The 27057-nt window shown below is 42.6% G+C and overlaps 1 protein-coding gene across 1 annotated transcript in view; it reads right to left on the bottom strand.

The window, feature by feature from the left end:
- polybromo (protein) overlaps window positions 1–27057 on the bottom strand; it is a 740816-nt gene that overhangs the window by 319013 nt on the left and 394746 nt on the right. Inside the window, exon 19 of the mRNA XM_080277986.1 lies at window positions 17449–17625. Within this exon, the coding sequence (XP_080134112.1) occupies window positions 17449–17625 (177 nt within the window). The remainder of the gene's footprint in view (window positions 1–17448; window positions 17626–27057) is intronic.

The following is a 27057-nucleotide window of genomic DNA, read 5'->3' as shown; positions in this document are numbered from 1 at the left end:
ACGATCTCACGGAACGCGCTCGCAATTATACACGGTAAGGGCTGGGATACATATAAGACAACGTAAGATTAAAAAACCATTATGAAAACTACAAATTAACGCAGGAGAGGCCTTTGAAAGATCAAATCCTCGAACGTCACCGCAGCGCGCGGTTTGTTTTGTTTACGTGACGATCTAGGCGGGAAATTATTCAGCGAGTGAGACATTACAGAGTACAGTAGCACAGTATTTGTAAGTTAAATATTTACAGTACTGTACTGTTCTGGTAAGTTTATGTGCAACTTAAAGTACTATTAAATAACGTTAAAGCAAGAAATAAAGTCTTATAACCAGTTTACCTGATAGGCGTCAGAATATTGCCTTTTTTATTTGTTCGTTTTTTCCACAGTGCTGTTCAGTATTTGTAAGTTAAATATTTACTGTTCTCGTATGTACTGTACTTGTAAGCACTTAAATAAAGTTAAAGCATTAAATAAAGCCTTGTAACCAGATAACCCGAATTATATGATTACCCATGATCGGCGTCGGAATATTGCCTTTTTTGTTTGTTCGTTAAACTCTTACTGTACTGCTTTTCTACAGTACTGTATTTATAAGTTAAATATTTACTGTTCTGGTATGTACTTGTAAGCAATTAAAGCATTAAATAAAGCCTTGTAACCAGTTAACCTGATTTATATGATTACCCATGATCGGCGTCGGAATATTGCCTTTTTTTTGTTTGTTCGTTAAAGACTTATAATAAGAGAAAAATACATTTTTGTCTTGGTATCTTTACCTATTTGCTCAGGTTTGCTGTAATGGTTTGCAACTTGTAGAAAACTGTGAAAACTTTCGGGAAGTGAACGAAAATCTGGGACATGACCTTGACTTCATCGTCTCATGTATCATCTGTCAGTTCACCACCGGCTATCGTGATGAGTGGATGTACGATTTTTTCGCTCCGTGGCCATGCCTAACCACACATAGTTACACCCATTATCTCGACCCAGACAGAAAATACAACCTTTTTCCTCCCTTGCAAAACACAAACAACCACCCTGTTTACGAGACAGCAATATATATTGCAAAAATAACAAGGTAAAATGATAAAGATGAACGTAAAATGATTGAGAAAGATGAACATGTTATGACGGAAGAAATACGTTTTCCCTGTCTGCAAACGTATTTATTTCTGCTTTGTATCTGTATTCGTAATAATTAGACTTATTGTTAGTTCTGAAACTGCATTACGATTCTATTTTTAGCCATTCTCGTGGTGTGGGAGCTGGAAGTTGTGACACAACTTCCTTATTGCTAATCGGACTGACCCTCCACTTTATTCTCCCGTGGCAGAGTCTAGCCTTGGAGGACGTGCAGTTTTCTCATTTAGGACTGAAAATTCAACTCTTTCGCTCCCTTTTCCAAGCATGGGCACAACGATAACGTAAAAAATAACTCGAAACTACCATAAAGATATATCAAAAAGGTGAAAATGTATTCATAACATTTTTTTTTTCCCAGCCATTCCTAACAGATTATGTACTGAAATCATTCGATATCACAGTACTGCATTTCTAAGTTAAATATGTACTGTTCTGGAATGTACTTGTAAGTTAAAGCACTGGTACCAGTTAACCTAATTTATTACCTATGATCGGCGTCGGAATGTTTCCTTGTGTTTACGTACAGTATTTGTGTGTTGAAGTTTTGCTCAGGAGTACTGTATTTGTGAGTTATAACATTAAATAAACCTTCTAACCACTTAAAGTGCTTTCTAGTGACAGATAACAGCAAAACAACACATTTGGGGGGTCTAGGGAGCAAAATACGGAGTAGTTTAAATATACGCGATTTCGCACCTAACACGGCACGGTAGGAACGAAACCCTCGTGTTCCGTGCGAGTTACCTGTATATATATATATACAGTAGGTACTCACAGTACGTGAGTATATGGGCGGCACAGGACGTCACGTACTAGGAATTCGCATACTTTCAATGCATAAACTTATGGGAAAAATTACATATGGGTGGCATCCCCCTTCATGGGCAACACTTGAGACTCCTTCCAGACCTGAGTATTGTACTGTACAGGGAAACTATCTAAAACATATTACCTAAGATAAGGTACACCAACAAGATTATGGTTTTACTAAATCAACAAGGATATGGCTTAACTAAACCAAAAAGAATATGGCTTAACTAAACCAAAAAGAATATGGCTGCTCACCTTAACCCAAGAGGACAACAGTCTTAATGGAGGTAAGAAGGGGATCCGAGGCAGGGTGAGGCACCTAGCGTGGGTTTCGGCAGAATTCGCTGTAGAGTCAATTCGCCATCACAACAAGATAATTTGCCGTCATTAAGGAAGACAGCTATGGGTGATAATAGAATATGTATTCAAAGGTGACTACTGCAAGGAAGAAAAAAGTTAATTATCGTCTGACAGCGAATTGACTAGATGGCGAATTTTCTCAGAAACCTAGCGTGCCCCTCCTGCACCAACCGCCACACCACTCTCATCACCAGCACTTTCGACACTTTCAGTAGCTAATGCACTCACTTCATTCTAAACCGTTCAAAGTGAAGTCATCACTTCCTCCACTCGCAACTGAGTGTGTTCGATGTTCTTGAATTCTTCCTTGAATTTATCTAGGGCACACAGTACCTAGCTGAGCTCCATCATCGACAAGTCTCCACTCTCCATCACAGGTGGTTGACGCTTCTTTGAGGTGGCAATGTTGTGTGCTCGGGGTAAACCCTGCATTTGGGCCACTCTTCACTCGCCTACGACGAGTTCAATTCGCGTACTATTAAAAAATATACTAAAATTCGGAAAAAAATATGTCCTCGCATACAATGAGGATCGCATACTCTAAACTTGCAAACTCTGGGTACCTACTGTGTGTATATATATATATATATATATATATATATATATATAGAGTAATCACTCTAATATCTGGATGCCCAATATCTGAACATCCCCACTAACCGGACATAATCGTCCCGGGATCCAATATTCCCAAAATGGTCCGGGGGGATCCCGCCCGTAATTTGAACTTGCCGTGCGTGGCGTGGGAGAGCATTGTTGTGGCACATCATTCCTCTGACATCTGATAGAGCGCCGCTGCATCCTCCCCAGTTTCCGCCCGTCTCTCGCCGCGAGTGCACGCTCGTCGTTATGGCTGCCCACGTGATCGCTTTTGTGGTGGTGCCTTACCTGCTGCAGGCACTCCTGCTGCTCTCGGGCCTCCTCTTAGTGTGTGTGATGATGGCCCCGCCACCTGAGAAAAGGAAGAGAGTGGTGTTGACTCTGGAGAAGAAACGGGAGATATTGGAGAAAGTAGATGCGGGGTGGTCTTCTTCCCGCATCCTCCGCGAGTTTAACCTGGCCCGATCTACTTTGTTCGATATTAAGAGATCCCGAGACAAACTCATGCAGTACAAGGCTGACTTCTCGTCGAGAAGCAAACGTGGAGAGGAAGGTGATGTTTATCCCTAAGTTTGCAGAAATCAACCGCTCCACGTTGATTTGGTATCGACAGCAACGTGCTGCTGGTGTGATGGTACGTGGAACGGAGCTGAAGGCTGCTGCTGAGAAGTTCGCCAGGCTTCACGACGCCCTAGACTTCAAGGCATCCGAGGGTTGGCTCTTTGCGTTCAAGTTACGGCATGGCCTTACCAACTGTAAAGCTCAGGGCGAAGCTTTGGACACTAACGAGGATGGAGTTGACGAGTTTCGGAACAAGGTGAAGGGCTTGGTCGACAGGGAGGGCCTCACTCTTGGTTAAATCTACAATGCAGGCGAAACTGGTCTTCTATTGTTCGCTGCCAATGAACACTCTAGCCAAGGGGACGGAGAAGCGTGTACCTGGCCGCAAGCTCTCCAAGGAACGGATATCTGCTTTGTGTTGTGCCAATGTTAACGGCATGCACCGGCTTAAGCCCGTAGTTGTTAGCCGCGCAAAGCAGCTATGGTGTCTTCGTTGGGTGATGGATGTCCTTCCTGTCGTCTGGTACCATTCTTTGAAGGCATGGTTTACAGCCGTGATCTTCAAAGACTGGTTCCACCGCCACTTCGTCAAGGAGGTCATCAATTACCAGACGAAGACACTGGGAATCCCGCACGACCAGGTATAGGCCCTCCTTCTCCTCGACAATGCACCTGCCCACCTGTGCGACAAGGACTTGGTGGCTGAGAATGGCCGGATTAAGTACATGTTTCTGCCACCTAATACGACGGCTCTCATCCAACCAATGGACCAAGGAGTGATCGTGGCAACAGAGCGCCTATACCGAAGGAAGTTCCTGGACGAGGTGATGGTTGCTCTTGAGGACGAGGACGAGCGCAGGGAGGGACGGGACACACGAGGCCAGCGGACTTTGGAAAACCTTCGCCGCTACAACATCAAGTCTGCGCTGTACAACTGGGCTAGTGCATGGAAGGAAGTCCCTGTGAAGACTCTGGAAAATGGTTGGTCTCGTCTGCTTCTCGGAACAGATGTGGAGTACGATTTTCTAGGGTTTGACGTGGATGACTTCCATGCACGGCTACGTACGCACAGCGACAATGTTGATATGGACGATGTTCATGAGTGGTTGGATGAAGACGAGGGCGATCCTGGGTATCAGACATTGTCTGATATCGAGATCGCGTCGTCAGTTGCAGGTGTCAGTAACGAGCTTGAAGATTTCGACGAGGAAGGCGACGATGATGCGGACTCCTCTCAGCAGGACACTACTCCAGCCATCCCCAAGCTGAGCACACTCCGGGAACATCTAGAGTTTGTCCTAGACTACCTGGAACACCCGGACTGCGACAGGGAGATGGGGCCCTTGGGACTTGTGGAGGAAGTGCGTGCTTTCAGGCAGTGCATCATCAATCGTCAGAATCGTTGGTCATTGCGTCAATCAACCACTGACAGTTTTTTCAGGCCCATGATCACTGCTGTGCCCAGCCCTGGCTCCACTCCGTTGCCTCCCAAAGACAGGCCCTCATGCTCCGAGCCACAGCCCAGCACATCAGCCACGGTGGAGTCACTGCTCAACGTGAGTTTGTGGCTGTCTTCAGAGTCGTCTGCAGTGGGTACGCCATCACCACGACCCAGCGACACACCCCTAGGTCACCTGCCAGTGATACTCTTGGACTCTGACAGTGAATAAACAGCAAGAACTTCTCCACTAGACCACACGGGAATTTACAGTGTTGTGCAGTGAAAAAAACAGTGTGTTGTGTTAAGGATTTACAGTTGTGAGAGAAAAGACTCATTTGGAACAAAATTTAACGTAAATAGACTTGTTTGTTTTTGCTTTGGAAAATTATTAGAAGAATGGGAAAAGTTAAAGTGCAGAGTGCAACACTTAGTAAGTTACAATGGAGCATTAGTTAGACAAGAGTGCGCACTGTGAAGAGAACGGACTTCTGTGTGCGATTGACTAAGTTCAGTGCAAGACTTCAGGAACAGTGTACTGGAAGTGCTTCAGGAAATCCTTCTTACTGTCAGAGTCCGAGAGGAGGCGGTTATTCATTGAGGTGGCCATGGACTTGCTGTAAATAGGCAGAATGTTTCATACTGTACTTTTTCTCATACTATACTTATCTCATTTCACTCTTTAATGTCCTTTATTGGTGTGAATAGGGTGTTAGGAGCTATGCATGTGCAGTAGGAAGGTGTTTTTCTAAGTTAGGCTAGGTTAGGGTCCATAACTACCAGTCCAGGAGCCAGTCACCAGAATGTTTAATATTGTATGAACCTACTTCTAAACCCTCATTTTATGCTTCTTTTGCATTTATTTCAGTCATTTATGTGCCTTATTGGTGTGATTTGGGTCTTACATAGGTGCTATGCATGTCCAGAGGGAGTTGTATAGGTGTTTCTCTGAGTTACGGTCCATAATTACAAGTCCACAAGCTGGGGCCCAATATCCAGACAGGACCACTATCCAGACCTGCCTATGGCTCTATTACGTCGGATATTGGAGTGATTACTGCTATATATATATATATATATATATATATATATATATATATATATATAAGGATGGAGGTTTGGAGGGTGAAGTGCTTGAAAGGGTACAGCAGGGAAGAAAGGTTGCTGGTTCTTTGAAAGCAGTGACAAGAAACATGGAAGTGAGCATGGAAGTGAAAAGTTACTACATGACAGTATTGTGATACCAACTCTAACATACGGAAGTGAAGCTTGGACATTGTTGGAAGGACACAAATCAAGAGTGAGAGCAGTGGAAATGAGTTATTTAAGAGGAGCCTGTGGAGTCACATGGAGAGATAGGCTGACGAATGAGGATATAAAGGAACGTTGTGGTGTTGATGTGGATGTGATAGGGAGCGTTATGAGGAACACACTGAGGTGGTTTGGCCATGTGGAGAGGATGGAGGGTGAAAGACTGACGAAGAGAGTGTACGTGAGTGAGGTGGAGGGGGGAAGAGGGAGGGGGAGGCCGAGGATGAGATGGAGGGATGGGGTGGAGAGGTATATGAGAGAGGGGGGTGTGAGTTGGGAGCAGGGTAGTGAAATGGCGGGGGACAGGGCGACTTGGAGGCGATTTGTTTGTGGCCACCCCAAACGGGATTGAGGCGTCTGGCAATAGATAGATAGAAAGATAGATCACCGCGATTCTGACAAGCATTCCCTCTGCCGGAGTGTAGTGTGCTTTCCTTGCACACTGCCCTGTGGTCTGGCTGCGGAGAAGAGGGGCATCGTGGGGCAATGGAGATATGACGCTCTCAACTGGAAGAAGTGACAGGTAAACCAGTCTCCCTGTCACCTCCTAGTCGGGTGGGTAGTGCCCCCCCGTACTCTCCTCCTGGGGTGGTGGTGTGCAGGTCACCTCGCCGCATGTATATTTCACTCATAATGGGTTTTGCAGTTTTAAGGGACGAAATAGAACGAAAATATTTGCTAATTAGACGAAAAGTTACTCTTTTATCCATGTGTTCTTGTACGTTAGCGTTCAGTTCCACCTTCTTTGTTCGACTTAGTGCTTCCCAACATATTTCCAACAAATTGAGCATACGCTTATCAGTCCGTTCTCGCGCCTCACCTAATTCTACCCCACACTTATAATGGGTTTTGCAGTTTTAGAGGGCAAAATGGAACAAAAATGTTTCCGTATTAGAAAAAAAAAAAACTTTCATCCATGTATTCTCGTAAGTTAGTGTTCAGTTCCACATTTTTCGTTCGAATTCGAGCTTCCCAACACGTTTCAGACCGACTAAGCATACAGCTATAAAGTCCATTATTGTGTCTCACTGACTTTACCTCACAGTCATATGGGTTTTGCAGTTTTAGGCACAGTCTAGAGACAGTGTTTACACTGTGGTTTTAGGGGACGAAACTGAACGAAAATGTTTGCTAATCAACTTCCGTCTATGTTCTCTCCTAAGTTAGCATTCAGCTCCACATTCTTTGCTCTTCTTCTTCCTGATAGTCATATTTTTCGGATTACTTCTGGGTGGTAAATAAACGTTTCATGGTAAATCTGTTACCCCGTTGTTTTTAGCTGTGTTCCACTGTGTCAACTCGTCTGACTCGTCAGGGTTACGGCGAAAGGGGCTGTCCTAAGTGTTTAACTACACTTGACCTAACCTAGCTTAACTATACCTAATAATTTAACCTATTCTAACCTAACATCGAGTTGGGAAACTGGGAGACAAAAACCAGCTTTGAGTACTTCAAGACAATCATAGGTACGGCTTAAGGAACGTGATGATAAAAAGTGGGAAGTTTTTCAGCAGGAAGTGGCAATTTATCACCCTGAAAATAGTCAGACAAACACCAAAAACAAACTGGAGGAATATGAACTGAATTGGTAGGGTCCTTCTACAGCTTTAAGTAAAGCGTACATTTACCGAAATGGCAAAAAAGTATGGAGTAAATGAAAGCACCATCATAACGATTTGGAAGGACAAGGAGAAGATAAAGATCATACGTATGAAGTGATGCAAACCTTGCAGCTGTAAAAGTTTATATTTGTCCTGAAGCTGATTGAGAAGCTTAGGCCTATAGGGCATTATGTGGAGCGTCAGAGAAATTCTCATTTTTACTCCTTATCACCTTACCCCACATAAATTACCCCCACTTATATGCACCATCAGGTAAAACAATGAGATATAATTATTGTAATTAAGAGCATCAGTGGTATTAGAAATAGCATTAACAAAAAAGTCGGGTTGGGTACCCTTGTGTTGATACGTAGCTTCCCAGCACTCATCCCCCACTCCACACTGATAATGTCAAAGTTTCACCTTCTCGTATCATGTGGCCTTCAGGAGAGATGTTACGCCATATGGTTAGACTAAAATTAAATGGGTCTGGCAGTTTTAGGGGACAAAATGGAACGAAAGTCTTTGCAAACCAAAAAAATAGTACACTTTCATCCATGTGTTTTCGTGAGTCAGCATTCTGTTTCACATTCTTCATTTGGTATCACTTTTTCCAACACATTTTGGACTGACTGAGCAGTTTAGCCATATGCTTAGTCTGTCTGAAATGTGTAGGGAAGTGCGATTTCAAACAAAGAATGTGAAACAGAATGCTAACTCACGCGAACACAAGGATGAACGTAATTTTTTCTAGTTAGCACAAATTTTCATTCTATTTCCTCCCCTAAAACCGTCAGACCCATTAATTTTCGTCTAACCATACGGCCTCTAAGGTCTCTCCTGAAGGCCACATGATACAAGAGAAGACGAAACTTTGACAAAAACATTGGGGTTGAGGGGTGGAAGGAAAATACCGTGGAGCTAAGTATGAACAAAAGGGTACTCGGCCCAACATCTGTTTTTGTTTTAAGCTATTTTTAATACCATTGGTGTTTTTAATTACAATAGTTATATCTCTTTCATTACCTGATGGTGGGTGCAAGTGGGAGTAATTTAAGTGGGGTTAGTAAAATACCCGCCGCCGCCGGACCATTCACCCCGCCACCCCCCACCCCACCACCAAGCCACCACTACACCACCACCCCAGGAGGACACCACGGCGGGGTTAGTGACCCAGGACAAGAGGGTCACCAGAACACCCCTGTCCAGAGTCCCTCTTCCCCGCAACTGTCACAACACCACGTGAGCGGGAAGAGGCAACGACCCTGCAGGCGGGGCAGCCTTCACCAGGTTCGGGGTGGGGCTGATCCAGAGTCAGTCCCAGGCAACACCGCGGTACGGCCACCGTACGTACTGGGGAAGGAGCGGTCACTGTTTGTCCTTCAGTTGTTTCCCCGTGACACCGCGTGTTGACATGAATTGTCTCATTATTCTGACCTCGTTACAACAAAAACGTGTTACTCAAGGAGTGAGTGTACTTCTGGGTGGTAAATACGCGTTTCATGCTAAATCTGTTTCCCCGTTGTTTTCAGCTGTGTTCCACTGTGTCAACTCGTCTGACTCGTAAGGGTTACGGCGAAAGGGGCTGTCCTAAGTGTTTAACCCCTTAACCGCGGGGCGTCACTTTCGTGACGCTTGGGAGCAAGGGATCATACCGCGGGGCGTCGCTTTTGTGATTCTGTGTTATTTTGAATTCACCCGGGCTTCCAAGTGGGGGCTTGTATCATCTATCAGTACTGCCAATGTCCAACACTAGTCAGCACTCCTAACCTCATCTGTACTCCCATCCATTGTTGACAGTTTAGCCATTTCTCCCCGTTCTTGACTCCCCTCCCTACCCCCCCTCCATTACACTATCCTCTCGCCTGCCCGGCCGTGCTACGCTAAGTAAATCTTCCCTGGAATTTTTCACTGATTTCATCCATTGAAATAAGCCCTATGCCCTATTCTTATACCAAATAATATATACAAGAAAGAAATAAGGTAAGTGAGAGTGCCATACACCTGGAATTGGCTAATTATCACCTGACAACACCTCACGTGCACTCGTTCGCTAATTTTCGCTGTTTTTTTCCCCTTGAAATATGCCATATAATCTATTTTCGTAATAAATATACATATAAGGGAAGGGAGAAGCCTAAGTGATATTTACATTCACCTGGAACTACCTAATTTATAATGTATTGTCTAGATTTCCTGCCAGTCATTTCGGTGAAATACATAGCTGTTTCAAGAGCTACGTTGGTAGTGCTGAATAACCCTCAAGTAGGCCTCAACCCGGGCCAGCTGTCCTTTATCAGTTCTCTCTCAGATTCCGAAGAGGAGGTACGGCTCATCCTCTTGCTGACTTCAGGGCCTTTTTTTCACCCCCATGCAAGGGCCCTGTGACCTTTACCCCCTACTAAACCTCGTGTGGAAAGAGGTAAAGGGCTGACAATTGATAAAAGAGTGACTACGATCTTCCTATTGAGTAAAACAGTGCAAGTGGAATTGTAAATAATGTGTAAATAATGTGTAAACAGCAAGTGAAAGTAATGAATGTAAATATACGTGAACAATGGAAAATAGTTTTATAAGTTACTTCAAGTGACAGTGCATAACACAGTGTAAATAAAATAGAAATGTAAATAACGTAAATAAAATAGAGAACGTAAATAGAAATGTAAATGAGTAGTATTATAAGAATACGAGTATATACCCTAGGAGTAATGAAAGTGAAAGTTTCACTATAGCATGTCTGAATACTATGAGTTATGAGAGTGAAGATGAAAGTGACATTCACTCTCAATGCCAGTATACAGGACGAGAAAGTGAATGCTACGTATTTTACTGAAAGAAATTGAATCCCTACAGTGGCAATAAACTAATAATACTGAAGGAAACATATGGATAAAGACTGTAGATATATATAAGTGTTATATAGTAATAGAAATATAAAGTGTGAGGGGTTTTATGAATAATAAATGACAGAGTACCAAGAGCGAACTAGCGCAAGTGCGGCGGTCAGACGCGCTCATAATTTTCATTGCTTTCACAGTGGGTTTTTTTTTGGAGTATGGATCCCAAACTACTTGAAAATCATAGAGTAGTATTTATAGTGTTAATATCTGGCTGTGGTAATCATATTACGGGTTGTCAGGAAGTGTAAAGTGAAGACTTTGTTACCCAACTTCAGAGGTCTCCACAAGTCCTACGGTAACTGACGAAGGCTCAACAAACATTCCAGGAGAAAGCTGAAGGTATGTGCCATAAGCATATATAATTTTAATATTCTAGGACTAATAACTGATTTTTGGCAAATATTTTTTGAGAGTCTGTCGGAGCCCGAATAACCCCGCGGCACACGCAAAACATCAGTAAACATGCCCGCGGTGTAGGGGTTAACTACACTTAACCTAACCTAGCTTAACTATACCTAATAATTTAACCTATTCTAACCTAACATTCAGTTGGGAAATTGGGAGACAAAAACCAGCTTTGAGTATGTCAAGACAATCATAGGTACGGCTTAAGGAACGTGATGATAAAAAGTGGGAAGTTTTTCAGCAGGAAGTGGCAATTTATCACCCTGAAAATAGTTAGACAAACACCAAAAACAAACTGGAGGAATATGAATTGAATTGGTAAGGTCCTTCTACTGCTTTAACCCTTACACCGCGGGCATGTTTCCCAATGTTTTGCGTGTCCCATGGGGTTATTCGGGCTCCGACAGACTCTCAAAAAATATTTGCCAAAAATCAGTTATTAGTCCTAGAATATTAAAATTACATATGCATATGGCACATACCTTCAGCTTTCTCCTGGGATGTTTGTTGAGCCTTCGTCGATTACCGTAGGACTTGCGGAGACCTCTGAAGTTGGGTAACGAAGTCTCCACTTTACACTTCCGGACAACCCGTAATATGATTACCACAGCCAGATATTAACACTATAAATACTACTCTATGATTATCAAGTAGTTTGGGATCCATACTCCAAAAAAAAAACACCCTGAGAGCAATGAAAATTACGAGGGCGTATGACCTTCCCACTTGCGCTAGTTCGCTGTTGGTATTCTGTCATTTATTATTCATAAAACCCCTCACACTTTACATTTCTATTACTATATAACACTTATATATATTTACAGTCATTATCCATAAGTTTTCTTAAGTAGTATTAGTTTACTGTCACTGTTGGGATTCAATTTCTTTCAGTAAAATACGTAGCATTCACTTTCTCGTCCTGTATACTAGCATTGAGAGTGAATGTCACTTTCACCTTCACTCTCATAACTCATAGTATTCATACATGCTAGAGTGAAACTTTCACTTTCATTACTCCTAGGGTATATACTCGTATTCTTATAATACTACTCATTTACATTTCTATTTACGTTCTCTATTTTATTTACGTTATTTACATTTCTATTTTATTTACACTGTGTTATGCACTGTCACTTGAAGTAACTTATAAAACTATTTTCCACTGTTCACTTATATTTACATTCATTACTTTCACTTGCTGTTTACACATTACTTACACATTATTTACAATTCCACTTGCACTGTTTTACTCAAGAGAAAGATTGTAGTCACTCTTTTATCAATTGTCAGCCCTTTACCTCTTTCCACACGAGGGTTAGTAGGGGGTAAAGGTCACAGGGCCCTTTGCATGGGGGTGAAAGTGGCTGAAGTTAGCAGGAGCAAACAGACGTACCTTCACATTGGAAGATGAGAGTGTACTGATAAGGGTGGGTCGGGGTGGTGGCCTACCTAAGGAAATGCATGACTGCCAACGTCAGCCTCTTGACCGCAGCTAATATATAGTAGTGAAATGATTGGCAGGAAATCTAGACAATACATTATAAATCAGGTAGTTCCAGGTGAATGTAAATATCACTTAGGCTTCTCCCTTCCCTCCTTATATGTATATTTATTACGAAAATAGATTATACGGCATATTTAAAGGGGAAATAAACAGTGAAAATTAGCAAACGAGGGCACGTGAGGTGTTGTCAAGTGATAATTAGCCAATTCCAGGTGTATGGCACTATCACTTACCTATTTCTTTTTTGTATATATTATTTGGTATAAGAATTGGGCATAGGGCTTATTTCAATGGATGAAATCAGTGGAAAATTCCAGGCAAGATTTACTTAGCGTAGAATACAGTGTGGTGGCCTGCAATAATTAGGTAGTTCCAGGTGAATGTAAATATCACTTAGGCTTCTCCTTTCCTTTCTTATATATATATTTTTATTACGAAAATAGATTATACGGCATATTTCAAGGGGAAATAAACAGTGAAAATTAGCGAACGAGTGCATGTGAGGTGTTGTCAGGTGATAATTAGCCAATTCTAGGTGTATGGCACTCTCACTTACCTTATTTCTTTCTTGTACATATTATTTGGTATAGGAATAGGGCATAGGGCTTATTTCAATGGATGAAATCAGTGAAAAATTCCAGGGAAGATTTACTTAGCGTAGAATGGCCGGGCAGGCGAGAGGATAGGGTAATGGAGGGGGGGTAGGGAAGGGAGTCAAGAGCGGGGAGAAAAGGCTAAATTGTCAACAATGGATGGGAGTACAGATGAGATTAGGAGTGCTGACTAGTGTTGGACACTGGCAGTACTGATAGATGATACAAGCCACCACTTGAAAGCCCGGGTGAATTCAAAATAACACAGAATCACAAAAGTGACCCCCCGCGGTATGATCCCTTGCTCCCAAGCATCACGAAAGTGACGCCCCGCGGTTAAGGGGTTAAGTAAAGCGTATGTTTACCGGAATGGCAAAAAAGTATGGAGTAAATGAAAGCACCATCATAACGATTTGGAAGGACAAGGAGAAGATAAAGATCGTGCGTAGGAAGTGATGCGAACCTTGTAGCTGTGAAAGTTTATATTTGTCCTGAAGCTGATTGAGAAACTTAGGCCTATACGGCGTTATGTGGAGCGTCAGAGAAATTCTCATTTTTACTCCTTACCACCTTACTTCACGTAAATTACCCCCACTTATATGCACCATCAGGTAAAACAATGAGATATAATTATTGTAATTACGAGCATCAGTGGTATTAGAAATAGCATTAACAAAAAAGTCGGGCTGGGTACCCTTGTGTTGATATGTAGCTTCCCTGCACTCATCCCCCACCCCCCACCGATAATGTCAAAGTTTCACCATCACGTATCATGTGGCCTTCAGGAGGGACGTTAGGCCGTATGGTTAGACTAAAATTAAATGGGTCTGGCAGTTTTAGGGGACAAAATGGAATGAAAATGTTTGCAAACCAAAAAAATAGTACACTTTCATCCATGTGTTTTCGTGAGTTAGCATTCCGTTTCACATTCTTCGTTCAGTATTGCTTTTCCCAAAACATTTCGGACTGACTGAGCAGTTTAGCCATATGCTTAGTCTGTCTGAAATGTGTAGAGAAGCGCGATTTCAAACAAAGAATGTGAAACAGAATGCTAACTCACGCGAAGACAAGGATGAATGTAATTAGGAGTGCTGACTAGTGTTGGACATTGGCAGTACTGATAGATGATATGAGCCACCACTTCAAAGCCCGGGCGAATTCAAAATAACACAGAATCACAAAAGTGTCGGCCCGCAGTATGATCCCTTGCTCCCAAGCGTCACGAAAGTGACGCCCGCGGTTAAGGGGTTAAACACTACTCTTAGGTTAAGTTGAGGATAAAATTCCTTTAGTAATTTAACTAATCTGTTTCGCAGAGCAAAACTGTGCTTGCCTACAAACAGGAGAAAAAAGTAAATATCCTTTTGCTCGACCATAATTTTCTGTAGTTTAGGATTAAAATTCTGTCCAAAACTTGTCCTACATATGAATCTGTAAAACGGAATGGAACGCCATTGCAATATAAAATATCCCTGAGGAACTGAATTTTCCACTGAAAATCAAGGAAGTTACTGCTGATATGGTAGGCCCGGTGAACTAATGCAGCAACTAAGTTCCTCTTAAAATCAATAGGTCATGAGTCCAGTAAATGTAGGTTTCCTATATACTGAGGTAGAGAATGAATTACCTGAATCGGTGACTAAAATATCAAGGAAGGGTAGTTTTGTTTACTTCTCTTTCAACAGCGAACTCTATGTTACTATGTCAGGAATTGAGATACTTCAAAAATTTTGGAATATGAGATTCTGATTTAAAAATCATAAATGTGTCATCCACATAGCGTCGATAAAATAATGGTCTAAATTGCAGGGGGCACACATCCAACCAGCGTACCTCATGATGGGACAAAAAAGCATTTGCCAAGGTGGGTCGAAGTGGACTGTCCATAGCAACGCCATCAATCTGAGTGTAAATATTACCATCAGAGTAAAAGTAACTGTCGTTAGAGGCCAGACTAAAAGCTTATGAAGTTGATCCTGCTTAAAATTAAACACTCTAGTCTTGTTTTTAAAGAGATTGTCTACACAGATATTAATTGTTTCAGCTAATGGCATATTAGTGAATAAAGATTTTATATCAAAACTGGCCAATACACAGTTATTAAACTTCAGGCTACAAATTTCTTTAACAAACTTGAAAGAATCGAGAACAGTGTAATTGTTATGGGTAACTGAAGACAATGAGGTACGCTGGTTGGATGAGTGCAATTTAGACCATTATTTTACTGACGTGATGTGGATGACACATTTATAATTTTTAAATCAGAATCTCATATCCCAAAATTTTTGGAGTATCTCAATTCCAGACATACTGTAGTAAAAAAGAGTTCACAGTAGAAAGACAAGTAAACAAACACCTACCCTTCCTTGTTATTTTAGTTACCGATTCAGGTAATTCATTCTCTCTCTCTCTCTATATATATATATTAGGGTGTCCCAGCCTCACAGTGTGAAAATAAAAATTTGAAAGAGTCAAGTCGCACACCCCTTTAATTAATTACACTTGAAGAAAGAAAAAAATGGGCAAAACTTCATTGACCTATTAGGAGGGGAAGGGTTCCCTCATCGACCTTGTTTATTCGACCATATATGAACATATGGAAATGCTCAGCATTAATCATTCTAAAATGAAAGAATAAAGTGAAATGTAAATTTTTTCTAATGACTAAATTAAAGGATGTGGAAATTCTTTGTAAAAGCAAATTTATTAAATGAAATGGAAAGTCTTCCTAATGGCACAGTTCATTTCGAGGGACAGAGGATCTTTTTGTCTGCTGAGGGGAACTGCTGGCGGTTCTATTTGATGACTTAGTACACGAGCTGCCGTTCTTCCACGTTTTTTGTCAGGCCCTTGTTGAAATCTTCTGCCAGTTTCACCACCCGTTCTGCAGCATCATTCACAGACTTCAGCAATGATGCACATCCTTCGAGATCTTTGTTTTTTTTTTAAACTGGAAGTTTCAGGCAGTGAAAAAGGTTTTGAGTCCTTTTCGTGACCAAGGTGCTCATATCTGAACATCTCATGGTCAAGGCCCTCTTTCCATCCAGTCGATGAAGATCTTTTGGGTTTTCGGTCTTCTTGTGCAGGTTTTGGAGCATGGCCATCTTCTCTGCATTGGTGGTTATGGAGGAGAACATAGCGAGTCTGGCTAAATCTTCGCTTAGGTACCAGAGGTGGCCCCGGAATTTTGTCAATGTTGCGATAACTACTGTACATCATGATCCACCGCCCTGTACCACTCTAGGTCCTCCAACGGCTCCAGGTCACTAACAGGTGCTTCCGCCGTCAATGGAGCCTCGAACCACCTCTGCAGGTAGATGGTGATGGCAAAGACGTTTATCCTGCGTAGCAACCGGACCTCGTGAGTGGTCAGGTGGAATTGGCTTCGGAAGATGAAATCTTAAGACAGTAAATGCCTTTGGCCATCCACCTGGCCCCGTGGTATGCTCCAGGACGATTGTACCGGAGATCTCGTTTGCCATGACCATCAAGGAAGACCAGAGTGAGGATCAGGAACTCCCGGTAATCATCTCTTGGGTGACCAACTTCAAGCTGTTCTTCGATGAACTCGACAATCTGCTCTTTTTTCAATGCCAGCCATTCCGAAAAGATGTTGCTTGGGCCATCGCCATCGAACGGAGAAGCCTGCTTCTGGTCAACGAACTTCCATTGGGATTTAAAGTGAGCAAACAGTGCAATTCAGGGCCAGAAGACCTGAAGAACAGGTCAAAGACTGAGGTGATTACCCATTCCATCATGTGGTGCCTGAAGACTAGCAAAAGAATGCAGAAGTCCAATTGGTCCTGGATAATTGGTATAAGGTAGAGAGTAGACATTCAGCAAAAGTAACACATGGTTTGAGGGGACCCTTAAAATTAAAGAACATTAATGAAATTCATCTTCCAGCTATGTTTTCACGAGTGGAACAAATTAGGGGGGTGTGCATGACAAACTTCTGGAACAAAAAAAATTGGGACACCCTAATACTGTGTATATATATATATTTTTTTGGATAGATAGATAGACAAATAGATAGATAATCATATAATTCACTTCTCTGGTACTGAGGTGTGATGTGTCAATGATATATCATATTCACAAATTCCTTTAGCACTGATGATGGTAAACCTGAGCTTCTGCAAAATGGGGTTAATTACTGTAGTGTGGTATTGGTTTGTGTACATGTGTCAACATGTAAATTCCAGTGTTAATGGACTAACCTCTGTCAGTGGGTAGGCATGGTGCTGGTCAGTTTTGAAGACCTCTTGTTCAAAGAACTTGCGGTTAGGTTGATGAAATGTCTCAGCAGGACGGTAGTAGTTGCACCCATACACCATCTGACGACCTTCACTGTTGGTCCACAGTCGCTCAACGTGAAGGATTGGATATTCACAGTTCTGAAACAAGTGAAATATGGAATCACTGAATGGATAAAATGAAATACACTGAGACAGTACAGAAATTTCCAAAAAATCCACATAACTGAAGTTCCAAAGAAAGTCTGCAAAAGTGAAACTTACAGTTGTTGATGTTGATCAACCCAAGTCTGTCTGACTGAGCAGACCTATCAAGCATGCAAGTGCTCCTGCAAGGCAGTCCCATACACTAAACTTATGTTCCCTCGTGGCTGACAGTGTCTCACGACACAGGGAAACTTATGGAGGTTTGCTTCTTGGATGAATGCTGCATTTGCAGCACTTCACCCAGTTAGCAAGGGCACCATAAGAGGCTCCACACCACCCTGTTGCCTGGTTATCTTGTTACCACCCAGCACTGTAAATGATTTCCAGGGTTACAGGAAACCATTAGGCCACCTGAAGCGCAATGAAGAGTAGTAAAAAGCGACAGGAAGAATGGGAGAAATAGGAAGAAAAAAGACAGACAAAGAGAGAGAATGATAAAAGTGAAGAAAGAAGTAGGCAGCACATCATGTGAGCAGATGGCAGTCGCCACTACATACCACTTAAAACTGAAGGTGATGTTAATAAATCATAAGTGATAGAGAAGAAGAACATGGAGCAATACAATGGCGAGAGAGAGAACAGGGATTTAATAGGGGTCCCAGTAGAAGGCACAGCTCTGGAGATCATGATACAGAAGTGTGGGATTAAAAACATGACTCATGGACTAACCTGCGAACAAATCTTGCAGTCACAAGATTTTTAATCAACATCATTACTTTACTCTGAAAAGGCTTTTTAACAACACTCACTCACTCCAGTTCTACAAAACATTTAACAATACAGTAATCCCCCACCAACCACTGGAGTTATATTCCTGAAAACGTCTGTGGCTGGGAAAACCATGGTTGGTGAAGTTAACTTTATACAGTAAAAGCTTGATTAACCGGAATGCATGGGGATTTTTCTATTCTGGATATGGAATTTTCCGGATAATCGAATGTTACTCTTAGAAATTTTCTGGGAGGTCAAACAAATGAAACAATCCCAAACTTGGGACCTTATTTCATAAAGTACATTATTCAGTATTAGATACAGTACAGGTACACTCACATTCACTAATATCTGCCCAGGGGTGCCCTCTTCCTACCTCAGAATACCCAGGGAAGAGGGGAGGGGGGGACAAAACGAGCTCCACCCGCCACTACCCCAGCTTCCGACAAGCCCCCATACTCCTATCCAACCCCCCACCCTACCCGTCATTTTTAACTAGCAGGTACATCTCAAGCTGATTTCATGAGTAACGCTCTTGGTCCCACTACTAATGCAAACAAAGAACATTAGGATATGTTAAAAGAATATAACTATCAACATGCTGCAGCAAAGAAATTAATGTATTATGACGCTGACAGTAAAACAAAAACATTAACAACGGCCACCTCAGGCGTCCTGTGTAGTAGTAGTAGTAGTTGTTCCCTAGGCAGTCTGGCCGAAAAGCCCCGAGTCCTTTAGGAAGGCCACGGCCGAGACCGGGCTTTCCCACAGAGATCTCAAAGAGTGTATGTTCTGTTGTTGGCGTTGGTGATTGTGTGCAATGCAGTCTTCCATAATGAACTTAATGTGTTGCATCCCGGACAGGCATCAGCAACGGAGTCATCCAGCCTCTTCTGGTAGCTTCAGAGGGCTGGATGGTGCCCACATCTCAGCTTGGCCAGGTGGACCCTGTCCTCACGAGGAAGATAGGATTCAGAAGGGTGGATGTCAGGAGGCGGTGCATGCAGCTGTGTGTTGTCTTTAAGTGACTGAATGGAGTGGTGAGTGATCTGAGTGTGGATATGTTTCTGGAAGCTGGTCTGAGGTGGGCAAGGGGGGAGAGATGACAGTATTTGTGTATGGTATCATGTGCTGGGTGTTGTTTTGATGTTCCTTGGTGTGGGTGGATGTGTTGTGCTGCCATGTACTGTAGTGGATGTTGTGGGTTTGTGGAGGCTGCAGCAAGAAACTGGGTGCCTCTCATGTCTAGGTGATCCTTGACTTTGAGGACTTTGGTTTCTTGATGTAGGTGGTCTGTGGGTGTAGTAGCTGTGCAGCCTGTGATTATTTTTAAGGCCTTGTTCTGTATGGTCTGTAGAGTGTTGTAGTGTGTTTTGGTGAGGTTAGAAGCCCAGGCAGGGCTTGCATAATTCATCACAGAACGTATGTATCGTTTGTATACTGTGGTAGTGGTTTCTTTGTTGTGTCTGAATGTTGTATGGGCAAGTGACCTCAAAGCATTGAGTCTTGGTGTTATTTTATTTTTAATGTTTGTGATGTGTTGTTTAAATGACACTGATGTATTGTATGTTACACCAAGGATTTTGTGTGTGTGTGTGTGTGTGTGTGTGTGTGTGTGTGTGTGTGTGTGTGTGTGTGTGTGTGTGTGTGTGTGTGTGTGTGTGTGTGTGTGGTAGGTGGGTGTTGTTTATGGTGAGGTGTGGGATGTGATTGTGTTCTACTGTCCAGTTTATGAGAAGAGTCACTGAAGATTTGGCTGGGGCTATTTTGAGCCTGTTTGTGGTGAACCATTCATGTAGTGTGTTGAGGTAAGGTTGAATGATGTGTGCAGCTGTGTTTGCGTTTTGGTGCGTATATGTAAGTGGTACATCATCTGCATAGGAAGCTATGTGTATCTGTGGTGTGTGGGGTGTGGGTACATTGTGCATGTATAGGTTAATGAATGTAGGGGACAAAACAGATCCTTCGGGGATGCCGTTTGTGAAGTTTCTGATGTTAGAAGACTGACCGGCAAATGTTCCGTGTGCACATCTGCCTGCTAAGTAGTTTGCCAGCCATCTTTTTGTGTTATTGTGCATGTTTGTGTTTGAGTATATTGTTTGTGAGGTTGTGGCGGAGGATGGCGTCAAAAGCTTTGCTAATGTCTAGTATGACTAGGAGCGTTCAGTGTGGTGGCCTAGCTAAACTCATGCCATCAAAAACTCTCTGTGTAAGAAGGGTGTTTGTGGAGTGTAGTGGCCTAAAGCCATGTTGTGACTGGGCTAGGGGAATGTGAGGTGTGACTAGTTGTAGTACCAGTCGTTCAGTGACTTTAGAGGGGGTGCAGAGGAGTGTGATGGGGCGATGTGAGGAGGGTAACGTGGGGTCTTTGTTGGGTTTAGGGATAGTGATGATATTGCCATGCTTCCAGATGTTGGGTATTATGTTGTGTGAGTAGCTGTAGTTTGATATGTTGGTGAGTGCTTGTATGCCTTGTGGTCCTAGGTGTTTAAGGTGAATGTTGCTTATGATGTCTGGTCCACAAGCAGATGAGTGCTTGAGGTTGTTAATGATGTGCTTTGTCTTGTTGTAAGTGAAAGGTGAGTAGTCTGGGTCTGTGGGGAACTGTCTCTTACGTCGGATGATACGTCGGTCTTCGGGATGGGGGTTTAGATGGCTGACTTGTGAAAAGTGATTGATGAGAGTGTTTGCTTGTTGTTTGTTTGAGGATATGGTGTCTGTTGTGATGGCAGCATGTGACTGTGTGGTGTTGATGTTGGAAAGTGTGATGCTGTTTAGTGTTTTGTAGAGTTTACTGATATTTGTTTTGTGGTCAAGTGTTTGGAGGTAATTTTTCCAGTTTAGTGTTTGCTGTTCTGATATTTTATTGTTTATCCGAGTGTTGAGTTCTTGTATTTGTTGTATGGTGTCTTGTGTATGGGGTGTTGGGGAGTGTCACAGTGTGTCCCGTTGTCTGATGAGGCCTTGAATTTCTGGTGTAAAGTTGGGGTTGTGTTTCTTTCTATTGCCTCTAGGGATGTGTCTTTTGTCTGCGTTTTGTATGATTGTATTGAAAGTGTTCACAGCGGTGTTGATGTCTGTGATGGGTGTACTGTTTAGTGTTTCGAAATGTTGTTCTGTTTCAGTTACAAAGGCCTCTCAGTTGGCTCTATTATAATTAGTGTATGTGTGTTTGTGGCCAGCTGGGGTGATTCTGGTTTTGGTAGCGATGATGATAGGGAGGTGATCAGAACCTAGGGTTTTGACCACTCTCCATGATGTAGTGGGGGCAAGGTTTGGAGAGCAGAAGGTGATGTCTGGAGATGATGGGAGGAAGAGGGCTTGGTGTGGGATATGGGTATGTTGGTCTAAACTTTTTAGTATGAAGAGATGATCTGTCTGGGATTGTAGTACCAGCCCTCGGTCTGTGTCAGGGTTGTTGACATGCCAGGCTGACGACTTGGCGTTGAAATCACCACCCAGGATGATGTTGGGTATGTTAGTGATGTGGTGTATCTGTGGAGAGTAATTGTGTGGTACTGTGGGGGACGATTGGGGGGGAATGTAGGTGTTAGCAATTGTTATGTGTGATTTGTTACCAGTGCGTATTTTAATTGATTGTATTTCTGTTGTGGTGTCAAGTGGGGGAAGAAGTGACTGTGTGTGTGCACTGGTATCTGCAAAGTTGATGGATTTGTGTACCAGGGTGATGAGTCCACCACCACCGCCGTCGGGCCGGTCTTGTCGAATGGTGGTGAAGTTATGAAATGTCGGTGTTTTCTGTGCTCTGTGTAATTTCTTGTATGATGGCAATGTGTGTTCTGTTCTTTGATGAATTGTGTGAGTTCATGTATTTTGGTGTTTATGCCATCTATGTTTAACTGAAGGATGTTTATGTTGTGTGTGCGGTGTGTGTTGGCTGCTGCAGCACAGGGGGGAGGTGGTGTGTGTGTGGAGGGGAAGGGGTAGGAGGAGGTTGTGATGGAGGTAAGGGTTGAGGTGGATTAGGATGGGTTGGAATGGGAGGAGTTGGGGGACTGGATGGTGTGGGAAGGGTCGGTGTGTTTGGCTGTTGAGGTGTGAAGGAAATAGGAGTAGGATTGGAAGGGGGGTTGATGGGTGGGGGGAAGGAGCATAAGGAGCAGGTCCAGGTGTTTGTGTAATGTTTTCTGGATGCAAGTGTTGTGCAGGTGTAATGGGTCCAGTTCTTGCAGGAATTGCACTGAACTGAACCCTTTGTCCGTCGGCTTAACGTGATAGGTTTTGAGCATGTTGGACATATGAGGCCGCGCGTGCGAGTTTGTACCAAGCGACATTTTTTTAAAAAGCCAGAAATCGCATTTAAAGTTTGCGAATATTGAAACTATCATAACTCCATTGTTTTTAAAGCTAGAGACTTCATTCAAAGACTATAATGAAGGGTAAAGTATGCCGAATATGCCCATGTTGTTAGTCACTGAAAATAATATACGCAAATATATGAATTTTTTTTTTTTTTAATGCCGAAAATCGGCGATTTTTAGTATACAACTTCAACAAAGTATAACTCCGTTATTAATAATGCTAGAGACTCCATTAAAAAAAGATGGTAAAGAGGAAAGGATGCAGATTATGAATATATAAACAGATTTTGGATAAACCAATTAGAGCAAGAGAAAACACTTGTTTTCCAAGTGCAACAGAATTTTCACTCCAAGTTCATGATCACAAAACCATTCAGTACATAGTTGTTAATGGACATAAAGACATCAAATATGCACTACGGGGTGGTGATAATGCACTAGGCCACCACATGCATTATCACCACCCCCAGTGCCCTCAGGTACTGCTACACAACCACCACTATCACCAGCGTCATCATTATCATCACAACAACCCCATCACTTTCACCACGACGAACTATGGCACCAGGAGCCAAATCACAATCGCCAGCAACCTCACATAACGGCACACTAGCTGCACCATTATCACCGTCATCACTATGACTATCACTGCTCTCCAAAGCAGCCACACTGACATCACGTGCTTTATCCCTAAGACCAGGGCGAGCTTTGTGGGTGTAAAAAAAAGCCACTTTAAAAGACTTGGAGCCTTCAGCAGGGACGCTCTCTTGCACCCCTGAGGGCCCAGCAGTAGGGTCAGCAACATACAGTAATCCCGCATATTTCGCGGTAGTTACGTTCTTGTAACCCCCGCGAAAAGTCAATTCCGCGAATACTCTATTAACAATTGAAAACTTGCACTTGTGTCCACCATGCTGCCCATCACACAGTCCATGTCCATACTGATTGCGAGACAATTCGCCGTCAGACAATTCCCCGTCAAAACATGGACGATTCCCCTTCAGAACAATACGCACCCTGGACGATTCCCCGCCATTCTATAAATATACTAATCAATACTTTCGACTAAATTAACTTGTTTCTTCCTCGCTGTAGTCGCCTTTGAATTATATTCTAGCGTCACCCATAGCTATCTTCATTAATGAAGGCGAATTGTTTTGTGTTTGTTGTGACTGCGAATTGTCCCGAAACCTCCACACTCATCCCGAAATACCTTCTTACAAGATTGAAAGCACATACTCCATTATGAAGGAAAAACGTAAACACCGTACTGTAATACACAATTATCTACACATTTATTAACAAAACAGTACAAAATAAAAAGATGCATTAACTGGTGATAGCAAACACTCCCACGGTCGTTTCTTAGCTTGTCCAGTAACACAATTTTCTCTGCTAAGGTCATAACTTGATTGTTTTGTCACTTTGGAGTTCTTACTAATTGTATTATTAGCCTTTGGTGAGGCTGGCTTACGTCCTGGGGCCATGTGGAAAGCAAGTGGGAGGCAAGAGGCTCATATCATAGTGTGGTTACAACCACAACAGCCACTTAAGGCAGTCAGGCGTGGACTGAAGAATGCGGGACAGAGAGCAGTGTTGCCATATCCAAACAACGAAATTATGCTAGGGCAATGAAAAAATTATGCTAGATTGAGCATATTTGTTCCAAGTAAAAAATGAATTATGCTAACTTGAAGCTAAATGATAAAATTCTATACATATTCGTGCAACATATTAATTATGTATTGTTTACTATGAAAATATTAAAATGAACCTACATACAGTAAGAGGGTAAATATCGGTATCTACCCATACTGCTTTTTCCCACGAAACTTACGTTTTTCTGATGGATTTTGATGTGATTCGTTCGATTTTGAGCATCATTTCCGTCGGAAATAACCAGATTTTGAGATATGACCCCCCCCCATCCCCCTGAAATAATGAGGGATCTTTGGGGAATCGGGGGTTATAGGGAGGGGGGAAAACACAGAAAATGGTCATTTCCGACTGAAATGAAGCTGAAAATCGAATGAATCATACCAAAATCCATCAGAAAAACCTACGTTTCATGGGTAAAGTACAAAGCTCAAACTTATCCTAACCTAACCGAACCAAACCGAACCTAACCTAAAACCTAACCTAACCTAACCCAACCCAACCAAGCCCAAACTGAAAGTAACCAATTATTCAAACATCTTACCTTGTTCGTCTCTCTCTCTCTCTCTCTCTCTCTGATTTGTAGCTTTTATAAAATTATTCTAAAAATATTCTATTCCATTCTAAATTATGCTAGAATGATTCTAAAACTTCTAATATGCTAAAAAATATTCCAGACTCGAAAATTTGATCAAAATTATGCTAAAAGAATAAATTATGCTAGATATGGTAACACTGGCAGAGGGGCCACGGGAAAGGGACAGAGGGTGGCGTGAGTTTACCGCGCTACAATTGGAAGCTGCGGGAATTTCAATTTTTTTTTTTTTTTTCTGTATATTCAAGGATATTTTTGTTGAACTTATTAATGCTAAGAAAATCCGCGAGAGGGCAAAACCGTAGACAAAAAATCCGCAAAAAATGCGGGATTACTGTACTCACTATCAGAAGACAGTAAAAGCACAATGAACACACACACACAAACACACACACAAAAGGAAAAGTGTAGCTTTTGTACGCGGAGAATGACCGTATGACGCACGAGGCGAAACTGGGCCTTCGCAGTACCACCAACAGCATGCGCTGGAAACACTGAAAATAGCACGTAGCCACATCACTAGCGTAAGTGTTTCTGGGTTAATGAGAAACAATATTGACCTTATTTAACATGTCAGAGCATTTACAAAATTTACTTACTAATCTGGTACATAAAATTATATTCATAACAATTGTTAGATGCTAACAATAGCTAACAGTGTATAGCAAGTGGATTGGCAGTGACTCACTCTGTCAGTGTCGCTTGGCACAAACTCGCCCGCACTGGCGGTCTGTCACCCACCCTCACCTCACAAATCAATTTCAGTGTTGTATTCTGGAGGACTTTCAACCTTATGTCTAGTTCAAAACTGCAGCAAGCAACATGCCTGGGATATAAAAGAAGGGTAAAAATAGTGATACAACGTGAAAACGCATGATCGGCTTGGGTGGCGCTTGGTACAAACTCGCATGCGCGGCCTCGTATGTATTTGTTGGAGGGTCCAGGATTGCTCTTAATGTCCTTGGTTAGAAGAAGTCGTCGAGAAATGACAGCCGGGGAGTCATTTCTCGGTGTAGAAAAATGGTGTTGTTGTGTGTGTTGTGTTGTTGTGTGTGTTGTGTTGGGAGGTGTGGTACTTGCCCGGGCGACCGAAGCCACTCCCAGGTACTCGAGCCCCGTGAGGGGCCGGGGAGGTTTGCGGTGGTTTGGCCCCCATGCTGTTCTCCTCTTCTCTTCGACAGCCTCTGGGGGGTAGACCTACGACAAAGACACCACCGCTCCAGGTCCAGGCCTCCTGTGTTGGGTGCACTGCTTTGCAAACACACACACACACACACACACACACACACACGGGAGGAGGAGTGATGATAGCAGTGAAGAACAACATAAATGTAGATACCGTGGAAATGGGAGAAGGCAGGGCTGAAGTGATAAATATGAAATTAGAAACTGGAGAGAAAGTCAAGAGAGAGATGGCGGTAGTGTATGTTCCCCCTAAGAAGAGAGCATGGAATGATGACGAATACCAGGAGATGTTGTCAGATATGGCTAGCTATTTACAAAAAATAATTGAGAAAAGCAGTAATATAATTTTGGTGGGTGACTTTAACTGTAAAGAGGTGAACTGGGAGGAATGGGACTCAGGAGGCAGTGAGGATTCATGGGGCACTATATTATTAAATATAATAATGAATAATGTGATGACACAATGGGTCAGAGAAGATACACCGTTCCGAGGTAAGGACACACCACCAAGGTTAGATTTACTGTTTACCAAAGAACCCGATGTAATAGAATCATTGAAATATTTCTGTCCTATAGGAAAAAGTGATCATGTGGTCATTGAGTTCCAGATGATAATAGGGAACGTCGAGCCAAGAGACGAGCTTCATAGACAGGGAAGATACAACTTTGGGAAAGCTAATTTCACAGGACTGAGAAACTTTTTTGAAAATGCGGATTGGAGAAAATTCAGAGAAACAAGAGCGATACAAAGGAAGTGGGATATCTTTCTAGACCTCTACAATTTGGGAGTGGAAAAATTTGTACCAAGAGTAAGAGGGAAAGAAAACAAGAAAATGGAGTGGTTTAACCCTTTAACCGCAGGCTTGTTTTGCTTTTTCTTGGGGCACCAGCGGGCAT

The sequence above is a fragment of the Coenobita brevimanus genome, chromosome 71, assembly GCF_032717465.1.
Source record: "Coenobita brevimanus isolate Jiangsu-jjx chromosome 71, ASM3271746v2, whole genome shotgun sequence".
Lineage (NCBI taxonomy): Eukaryota > Metazoa > Arthropoda > Malacostraca > Decapoda > Coenobitidae > Coenobita > Coenobita brevimanus.
Note: the sequence above shows the minus strand (reverse complement) of the source record. Positions and strands in the feature narration are given on the sequence as shown.